Source organism: Sinocyclocheilus rhinocerous, unplaced genomic scaffold (assembly GCF_001515625.1).
Source record: "Sinocyclocheilus rhinocerous isolate Xijiao unplaced genomic scaffold, SAMN03320098_v1.1 scaffold662, whole genome shotgun sequence".
NCBI lineage: Eukaryota > Metazoa > Chordata > Actinopteri > Cypriniformes > Cyprinidae > Sinocyclocheilus > Sinocyclocheilus rhinocerous.
This window is the reverse complement of record NW_015639782.1, coordinates 2,125,792-2,136,611: the sequence shown is the minus strand read 5'-3', so window position 1 is coordinate 2,136,611 and position 10,820 is coordinate 2,125,792. Positions and strand designations below refer to the sequence as shown.

The window sequence follows — 10,820 nt, the reverse complement described above, 5'->3', positions numbered from 1 at the left end:
CGGACCCCCTATCACTTTAAGAACCGCTGGTCTACACAGAAGAAAGACCTGTCTAGACTCTGCCCTGGTATGAGTTGTGTCGAGCTATTCATTAGCCTGTTTGTTTGATGAAAAAAGATGAAATGTAGTTGCAATAAATGTGTTAAGAATCCATACAACTGCAGCAGCAGAGGACTATTATTCTGCTGCGTGATACTGCAGAAGAACTGATGATGGCAAGGTTTGATCTTCGGCTGACCAATCAGCAGAAAGGGGTGTTTAATTCCCGCCCACGTGTAGAAATCAAATATTCAAGCTGTTTATTCATTTTTCTACCCCTGAACGAAAAACGAACATTTAAGTTGAATTCTTGTTTTTCGTTTTTTGGAAAAAAACGAAAAAACTAAAAAGGAGCCGGTTTTTCATTTTTCTACTTTCAATATTAAATCAAAAAACGAATGATCGAATGATACACGGATTGTAATTAATGACATAATTTAAATTTTTGGGTGAACTAACCCTTTAAATTCACAGCAATAAAAGCTGCTAAGAGTGTTTTATAGAAATCAATAGAAAATGGTAAATGTAGCCATCTCTCCAATAATGACAATGAAATACATTTCTTTTTTTCCCATAATGTTTGAAAATGTATCACAGAAAACACCTCTGAACATATAAGGTGTTTTGAGATGTTGAGAATGTGGCACTTGTATAAACTATATTATGAGGAAGATATTTCCCATTTAAGTTTCTAACTAGATTTGTTATTAAATATAAATCAATTGAGGATATCAAGAGCATTAGGTAGAGATTTCTTCATATTGGAAAAACATAACCGCAATAATTATTTCTATATTCAGCGATAGTCTAATAACCCGCGGCAGTGTTCCAGGGATAAAATAAATAAGCGGGATAGTGAATTGTCTTGTAGCTGAAATCGCATCTTAAGATCCAGATATCACCTCTTATATTTGCAGAATTCAGAAAATAATCTTATACTTGCGCAATGAACCTGTGAAATACATTTATGTTGTCTACCAGAAGGCTAAATTTAGATGTTCAAAAGAGTCAGTATGTGCCATGTATCTGTTCATAGAAATGGCAAAATGACTCATAATGCCTAGTTAGGGTGAGGTATAAGGGCAATGCTTTCGTCACCATAAGAAGGAATATTACTTTCCAATCATGCTGCGTGATTCTCTGTTTTATGTCCCGGTATTCTGAGCAACAACTACCTCAAAGCATAATGGCAAGTTTGTTGTTTAAAAACTAAGAGGACTTCTCATAAGCCAGGTCTTTCCGCTAGTTTTCACGTCATTTGTCTAAGGGTTAGTCTTAACCTAGCTGGAGAATTATTCGAGAGACCAAGCACTTCATTCACAGTTTTTCCATATCTCAGGGCCACAATGTTGTAAATCAGTGCGCTAGTATTTGCCGATTTCACTTCTGTTTGTATTGATTCAAATGGTATTATACATTCATTTTGTGAATGAGCAGTTCATTAGTGCAAACATTTCTGTAAACTGTGAACGTGTGCATGCTTAACTTTCCACCATTTACTTTCGATTTGATGTCATGAGTAAAACATACAAACTGAAAACGCCATTCAGCGTGAAGCATGCTGTATGTGTATATGTAGTATTTCATAATAAAATAACCATTCCGTCTGGTTGTCAGTGACTGAATGTTTTAAAGGGTTAGTTCACCCAAAATGAAAATTCTGTCATTAATTACTCACCCTCATGTCGTTCCAAACCCGTAAGACCTTCGTTCATCTTCGGAACCCAAATTAAGATATTTTTGATGGAATCTGAGAGCTATTTGACTCTCCCGTAGACAGCAACGCAACTGTAATATTCCCAGGTCCAGAAATGTAGTAAGGACATCGGTAAAACAGTCCATGTGACATCAGTGGCTCAACTTCAATTTTGCGAAGCTACGAGAATACTTTGTGCGCAAAGAGAAAAAAAAAAAGACTTTATTCAACAATTCTTCTCCCCCGAGTTACCGTCTTCCGCCATTTTAGAGAGTATCACAACGCATACGCACGCTTTCCCTTAAGCGTAAACAACGCAGATTACATTCGTGCACGCACTTTCCCCCCGAACGTAAACAACGTTGATTACGTCGAATACGTTCTTGTATACTCTCCAAAATGGTGAAAGACGTAACTCGGTGGAGAAGAATTGTCGAATAAATTGTTATTTTTGTTTTCTTTGCGCACAAAAAGTATTCTCGTAGCTTCGCAAAATTGAAGTTGAGCCACTGATGTCACATGGACTGTTTTACCGATGTCCTTACTACGTTTCTGGACCTGGGAACATTACAGTTGCGTTGCTGTCTATGGAGGGTAAGAGGGCTCTCCGATTTCATCAAAAATATCTTAATTTGTGTTCCGAAGATGAACGAAGATCTTATGGGTTTGGAACGACATGAGGGTGAGTAATTAATGACAGAATTTTCATTTTTGGGTGAACTATCCCTTTAAACCCTTAAATATTCATCAAAATGTTCCTAACTAAGGTCTTATTTAATAAAGCTGTCAACATCACATTTTATTTCTGCCATGGTTGGTCTTTAAATAAATTCTCCTTTAAACAATTAAATGAAGTTGGTCAAAATAACTTGATTTAATAAAGCTTTCGTTGTGGAGGAGTCCATTTTAGATGACTCACTCCACGTTATTTGCATTCAAGAAAAAGGTGGCAGCAGCCCTGTGACACTTCTGGAACAAAGTCAACAAATGACTCGGACTGAAATAATTAGTTCACAAACGGACAAGGGTCTCTCATCTGCAAATTGTTTTCATTCATGAGTCCCTGATAATTAGCTGTTAAATTATCCTGGATGGCGTCAAAACTTATGTAAGCTACCGTTTATTGGCCTAATTTCTTAGCCTCCTCACTCGGGATTTGGACGCAAATTAAGGCCCGCTTGCTGCGGTTTTGTGGTTTTATTCAGAGCACAGCAAGATGCCGTTACTCCATTAACACCAGACTGTTTCCTCAGGACTCTAGTAAAAGCCCCAGACCCAGACCCAAGTTCCTCCCAAAGAGAAAAACGGAGAGAAAACCATCAGATGATGAGTTCCTGATTAGAAAAAGTAGGTATATTAAAATGATACATAAAATTCATTTAATTCCCAGAGCTAAGATCTTGCACAAATATTCCCTGTGGTGGTAGAATTGCGGGGGGTTTTAAAATAGACAAGCTAGCAGGTTTGGCAACTTGTATTTTAGCATGCACAAACAAATAGAAATAATAAATTGATGGTTCGTGCCTCTGAAACATTATTTCTGTGATGTACAGGCACAGCAGCTCTAGAGGAGGATGCCCAGATACTCAAAGTGATTGAGGCTTACTGCACCGGAGCCAGTCTCCACCAATCCACCACAGGTAGACCTTTGTGTCATATGTACTGTATAACTAAGCTACTGCAATTTTAATAATGGAAAAGTATTGTTAATATAGTTTAATGGTGTGATTAGAAGATTTGATTTGTTTGCACAGCTGTTCGTAAGGAGTGCATCCCCCAGGTCCTGCTTCCAGAAGAAGAGAAGATTATTGTTGAGGAGATCAAGAGCAATGGCCAGACGATCATTGAGGGAAAGTATGTTCTGTTGTCCGATATCGGAATTACTTGAGGATTAGCATTGAGTCCATTTAAGAAAATGCTTATATTTTTTGTTTGTTTGTTTTGTTTTTTTATTAGTGACCTAGAAATCGTCCAGAATTATAAATATTTCTTCTTTTTTATTTTTTATTAGTGACCTAGAAATAGTGCAGAGTCGTAAATATTTCTTCATTTTGCATCTTAATGTTTCTTTTTAACTTTTAACCCTATATTTTTCAATCTCGACTCGGTCTTGACTTTTGATTTCTACTGTATATATACGTTATTTAGTTGAATATTTTTATTTGATTGTCTTGCAGAAGTCTTGTTGATGCTGTTTATGCTCTAAAAGATGAAGTCCATGAATTAAAAAAGGTGAGATTCTGCATTATTGTAAACTTTGTTGGCATTATAGCGTAATCTACGGATGCCGTGTGTTTGTGAATGCAGGAGAATAAATGGATGAAGCAGTGTCTGGAAGAGGAACAGAAGTCCCGTAAGGAGCTAGAGCGTATAGTTAGAAAGATGGCCAAGCAAAAGAATGACTGTTCCTGGGATGAAGGAGGTCACTAAAGAACACTCTGGACACTCGCCCGTTTCCCCTCACCAGCTGCATGTATGTGTTTCTGTGTCTGTGTGTCCTCACAAATGTGTTTTTCCATCACATTACACACTGCACGTTGTTTTTGGAAAGTCACCATGCTGGGGATTTTCAGCCATTTCTCATCAAATGTTTTTTTTGGACAAGATGCGATGAGAATATCAACTCTGTGTTTAGTGACTGTGTTTTTCTCGCCACACTGAAGAATATCACTGTGCGGTTTGCTTCACGCTCCTGTGGTGTGCCATTCTGAGAACAAAACGCCAACTGTTCTGGAAGACCAAGTGAACTTCTTAAGTATTTTGTGATTTGGAAAACTTCAGATAACTCTCCATTTTTCGTTCCGGTTCACTCAAGCACTCCAAGAAGAAGCATCACAGAAAAGATGGTGGAATCTCTTGTTTTTCGAACTGAACAAATATCTGCCTCACTTTATGACTGTTACTGGTCATGGACAAAAGAAATTCGATGACAGTCATTCAGCCCATGAACAGCATTCCGACTCAAGCCACTATTGCACAAGTGAAAATATTCTGTTAATGGCGTAAGAGAAGATATTTGTGGTTGAAAATTGCAGGACTCCACCGTATCCACAAGTATTGTTCTTTTCAGTCCTATTTCTGCTTTTAAAATGTGAAAACGGTTGCTCGAGGTAGCTTTTAGGTCACAAATGAACAAGATTGAGATTTGTAGTTTGCACCTGATTGACACGAGATGCCCTATTTGCCATCTTGAAATGAGTTTGGTTCTTCTTTTTAGTTTGAGTTTATTCCAAATATGTGACTCACGTCAGCATGGGTACACAGTATTTCTAAAACAGCCATTATGTTACATAATCATGCTTCTGATAATCATCACTAGTTTAAAGCTATCAGGGATATAGTTGTCAGAAATAGTCAAGTTTATAATACTATACTAATACGATACATCATATAATGTATACAGTATAAATATGTATATATCATAGATGTTATGGCAAAAGGAACCATTTAAACTTTTTTTAATGGTAACAGAAATTCATTAGGAAATTTTATCCTCCTTTTTCAGAGGCTTGAAACTATTTCATATGATCTTAAACCAAAAAAAAAAAATCCAGTATGTTTGTGGGTTTGGTACTAGGAGCCCTTTTAGGACTCGAAAACCAAGTGTACGTAGAAGCATACAGTACTTTAGGCACTGATATTGTTCCTCACTTACCATATCTTGGAGGCTCATATTGGAGTGAGAAACAAATTTTGTTGATTTTATTTTATTTTTTTCCTCAGCAAACTGCTCCCCATCAGCAATAGAGCATAGGGTAGCACCATATTTAATTTTTGACAGGAATGAAATCGAGGCTGTGAGGGATAGAAGTACAGTGCATTCAGTGGATTGTACTGTAGTTTAACAACATACCGATTGTTCAGCTGACAAAACATCTTTCTAAAGAAACTTTCTGTGTGATCTAAGACCTTTATACAGTGGATGCCATGGTAAAGACTGTACAGCTATCACTCACAGCCTCGTTTTCATTCACATTGAATTCAATATGGCATGTAACTTGACTAAAGTCTGTTGCACTGAAGGTGCATTTTCTTACTCATTTGTACTCTGCGTGGCATTCGTGGTTCATATTTTCTTCTTGAACACTTGCCATTTTAACGGTAACAAGTTATATCAAATGAATAAGTCATTACACAGACAGTTACACAATGACACTGTGTCTGGAGTACTAAATCTTTCTTTCTTTACTAATCATTACCGATCATAACCGTGACTAATCTTTTCATTCGCTGTGGATCGGAGATGTGATCTCTATCTTAAGCAGTGAAGACATGCATGCAAAGAGCTGTAAAGATGAGCAAAACTTGGGTGGGGATTTTTAAAAAATCTTTTTAAACCCACCAGCAGACACCTCCGGAGCATTGCTGTGGCAATTCAATGCAATATGCAACTGGTTTGTTCTTACAATTGCTGTGCAAGAGCCAGTTTTTCTCTTGGAAGGAGTATACTGTATAATATATTCTTCCGATTAGGCAATAAGATGTGCTCTGAGGTACACAAATATAAGTCTGTTACTGTGGTACTGTGTGTAAATCTGTTTCTTGTTTGTGCGTGTTTGTTTTTCCAGCAATTAACCTTGCATGCCATGTGTTACACAGCCTTAAATATTATTTTAAAGTGTTAACCCTGATTGTATTATTGTTGTTGTTGTTGTTGTTATGGAAACTCTTGAAATTTTAAAACATCGGTCTAAAATGTTGACATCTACGGTGGTAAATGTGATATTTCTGATGGTCTGTTTATGTGTGTTATTTGGAAGAGACTGATTTGATCAGTAGGTTATGCAAGTATGTATAGTACCACGTGGAAAAATGCTATTTGCTATAGGTGGCTACTGATCTCACTGAAAGGAAATTCACTTGTTTTCCTCCTAATGAATAGCATTCATCCTAAAAATGAATAGCATTTTCAGGTGATCATAAGGGTTGAAGAATGTGTACATCAGTTTCCTCTTAAAAGTGCCCATGTCTGCAGAACACAAGTTAAGTTTTATTTATACACACACACACACACACACACACACAGTATATATATATATAATTTGTTGTTTTTTCCCTAGTGCTTGTGTTTTTATTTTTTCCTCATTCCAATAAGGAATAAATTGTTTTAATAAAATAACATCATGTTAATAAGTTATACGTTTGATTTTATTTTGATCATAGTTACACATACAAGGAAATTCCACCTTGTGAAATACGAAGGTAGTATGTGTGAAGTATTTTTGATCTGGTGTTTTTTATATATATATATATATATATATATATATGTGAATGGAGAGGTAATTGATAGATAGGTATAAAGAACAGTTGTTGTACTGTTCTTAAAAAGTACTTTAAATAAGAATCAACCATCAATTATAATTGTTATTCTAAAATAAATATCTGAAATTCCACCTTGTTGTGAAATACAGAGGTAATTAAAATGATGTATTTTCAATATGGTGTGTTAGTTTTTAATGCGTGAATGGAGTAAATGTACAGGCTAGAGTGAGTGTAGTAGGCTGACAACTTCCTGTAAGCAGAGGCATCCGCGTGGCTCAAACAAGCACGCGTTTGTCACCTAAAACTCACTGTTTCCATGGAGGGGGATGGAATGCTGTAAAATAGGCACAGCAGTAGTCCGTTCAGGGTCGTGTTAGAAAATTGAAGTTAAAAACAGAACTGGTAGGCTTATGCGTCTTTCTCTTCGACCTCTTCCTACACCGTAGTTTCAAGACTTTAAGAATAGAGCTTCTCACAACCTCAATCTTAAAATAAATATCTTTTTATTAGGTCAATAGTTTATTATTATTGTTATTATAAAAAGAAGAGCAAACCATAACCAGGAAAACTACAGTAAATAAATAATTTCATACAAACAGTAGCGGTTTGAAAACATTTGTGGTATTCTTATCAGGTTCTATTTGCAATGAACTATATAATTGAAAGGATGTTCCCCCATTCAGAAGATTTCAGTGACTTCCTCGTTTGTCCTGAACTTGAATTGTGGTTTGACGTCAAGGAGAAAATGTGGTGCAGTGACTTTCCCTGGAGCTGATCTTTTTCAGATGCCATGCACGTGACTGTATAATTATCCGTTTAATTATAGTGCCTTGATCCAGTCAATCCCTGACCATCTCGTATCATCCATCTTCCCCTTCTCCCGCATTTCAGTTCCAGAGTGTTCTTTACCGCAATTTGAATAATCCAAAACTGCAGGAGTCCCGGTTCACCAAGGATGTGTTTGCAACTGTAACATAGAGCTGTTGGTCTTTCTCTAGGCGGAATACCCCTGCCAGAGAGGCTGTACACAAATTTGATGCGTTTGGGTCCAAACTGCAAAAAGACTTGAGTAGCTCCTTGACTTCCTGTTTCTTGGGTTCTATGCTCCTTATGGATTGCTTTAATCCAAAAGAAGTAGAATGTTTGGAGAAGGTGACTTGGGAATAGATGAAATAGATTCCGGGATATCGAATGGTCAACTTGTCCCGTTTGGTGCTAAGCCGTACGTCCTGTAGCAGCGACTGCTCTTTATCCCAAAGAAGACTGTTTGACTTCAAGAAGTCCGAATTCTTATCTGGTGGCATTAAAACAAGGAGAACCTCATTATCACCATACAATGGCTGGGCTTTAACTTTAATTACATGATTGGATTTAATACTAAATGAATGATTCTAATACATTCTATTACATTCACCTTTATGTTCGCTCAGAGCAGTCATGTGTGCAGCTGGTCCAATGAAGTGTGGCCCTCCAGTTAACTTAGACACTGCAGGATAATTACACAACAACAGTAAGGATACAATAAAAATTAAAGGGTTACGGGAAGGTTACAAAAATAGTGCATCATAATTAATAGGACACCAAATTGCTTGCTAAATATTCAAAGCTAATTTTTTTACACCAACATGCTAACTTGAAAAAATCAAACCGTCAGTATTCAACAGTCCATTGTGCTGTATGTTTTAGATACTGTTAATAAGGTTGCCAGGTCAGCAGTACTTACATTTTTCATTTGCTTGCGAAACCTTTGGGAAGAATTAAAAGTATATTAATGAGTTGTACACAATATTTTTCATATAATGTTTATGTTGTACGATTCACATCTAGTAGTGCCAAAATATTCTAAGCATGACTTTTGAATGTTTGAAATAAACCTATACCTTTGCCATGACAGTTTTATATTTTTCCATCAGTTTGCCACATTCTGTCATTGAGTCTTCTCCCATACTGCTATCCGCACAGTCCTGTAGTCTCTGTAGGCTTGTCATGTCTTCATAATAACTGCCCTGGAGCAGCTGAAGATGAAGGAAAAGACATTTATGAATGTGTTTCCCTTAATGCTTAAAGAATTGATAGTAAATATATACAGAGCTTTTAAAAATCTGAACCATCCGCGTGGCTCAAACAAGCACGCGTTTGTCACCTAAAACTCACTGTTTCCATGGAGGGGGATGGAATGCTGTAAAATAGGCACAGCAGTAGTCCGTTCAGGGTCGTGTTAGAAAATTGAAGTTAAAAACAGAACTGGTAGGCTTATGCGTCTTTCTCTTCGACCTCTTCCTACACCGTAGTTTCAAGACTTTAAGAATAGAGCTTCTCACAACCTCAATCTACTATATTAGGAAACACTTGCACAACTCATCGCCAATTAGAAACATTGGTAATAATATTAAAAATACTTAATGGAGGACTAGGGGAATAGTGTAATAGTGGGGAAATAAACGTTTTTGGCCCTCTTATTCAAAGTTACTTATATATATTAATATATAACCCACGTAATGTATATTAATATTGGTGTGTTTATATATATTTGTATGAATGTGTGTGTGAGTGTGTGTGTAAAAGACATTTATGAATGTGTTTCCCTTAATGCTTAAAGAATTGATAGTAAATATATACAGAGCTTTTAAAAATCTGATCAAAGAGAACCCGGAGTGTGAATCATCCAACCTTTCACGTACAATAGGGCAATGAAAATCAAAAAAGGTTTTATAAATGTACACAACGCTGTCTGTCAAAGTTTATTTCACACAGCGCTACAAGTACAATTACTTGTTGATGTTACCGTGAATGTATATTAAAAATATAGGGCCCACTTTATATTAGGTGTCTTTAAATACTTTTTTTACTTCTGAAATTACAGATGTAGGCCTAATTACAGGACTGTATTTTCAAATATAAGTACAATGTAAAAACATGTAGGTACACAATAAGTGCATTATCAAATGATTCATTTAAATGTAAGTACATAGCAGTTAAGGACACAATATAAAGTGGGTCCAAAATATATCATTTATATATGTTATAAACATTGTCATATATTTGTGGTTTGTACATCTTTAATAAGCTTAATAATAACCTGACAGTATGTGTTTTGCTTCATCAACATAATGCCTGAAACTGATCACAATGGAAAGCGCTTGAATGCACTGTTGCTATAGTTACCCTTCTGGTGAACTCGACTTGCGTTTGCGCATCTGTTTAGTGAAATATGCACTCTAACTTGCACTTTATTATTACTGAAACATTTGAAATCCCTACTGAAACTAACACTTCGTTGATTCGTATATCAATATGTCTGCTTGATTCGCTGATATACTTAACCTATGAGTTGTACATAATCTATTTTAAACTATATGTGTTTGCCAAAAAATGGCCTAAATGTATAGATTTAAAAATCTTTTTGCTGATTTAAAAACTTAAGTTGTTCTCGTTTTTTTTTTTTATCCCCCCCAATTTGATTCTAATGATGCTTTAATTATCAATCATGCTTACTATGCAGGGATAATGCATATTGTCATTGAGTCACTCCTTTGGCATATAACTCATAGAGTGAGATTGCATAATTTGTTGGGTAGTTTGGTTTTAACTTCCTCTTGAGACAGAAATGCTGGTTTTTGTTGCCTTTGTTTCTTTGATGCACAGCACGCTGCCTTGCTCATAAAACCACACAACCCAGGAAACACACCAGTGAGATCAGGCCTCGATGTCTATTAAGTTGAACTTTTTTTGTACATTCTGAGACAAAATAACCATTTGCATTTCATCTCAAGTTACATTATATATATATATATATATATATATATATATACACACACACACA

At 36.1% G+C, this 10,820-nt stretch overlaps 1 protein-coding gene and 1 pseudogene across 1 annotated transcript in view; one reads left to right on the top strand and one right to left on the bottom strand.

The window, feature by feature from the left end:
• The window catches only part of LOC107751975 (rho guanine nucleotide exchange factor 6-like), a 35,395-nt pseudogene extending 29,841 nt beyond the window's left edge, over window positions 1-5,554 (top strand).
• A 2,070-nt stretch (window positions 5,555-7,624) lies between these two features.
• The window catches only part of LOC107752084 (CD40 ligand-like), a 4,391-nt gene continuing 1,195 nt past the window's right edge, over window positions 7,625-10,820 (bottom strand). The window contains exons 2-5 of the mRNA XM_016567939.1: window positions 8,878-9,012; window positions 8,721-8,742; window positions 8,412-8,483; window positions 7,625-8,291 (exon numbers count right to left, since the gene is read on the bottom strand). Coding sequence (XP_016423425.1) covers window positions 7,903-8,291; window positions 8,412-8,483; window positions 8,721-8,742; window positions 8,878-9,012 — 618 coding nt within the window. The 3' untranslated portion in view covers window positions 7,625-7,902. The remainder of the gene's footprint in view (window positions 8,292-8,411; window positions 8,484-8,720; window positions 8,743-8,877; window positions 9,013-10,820) is intronic.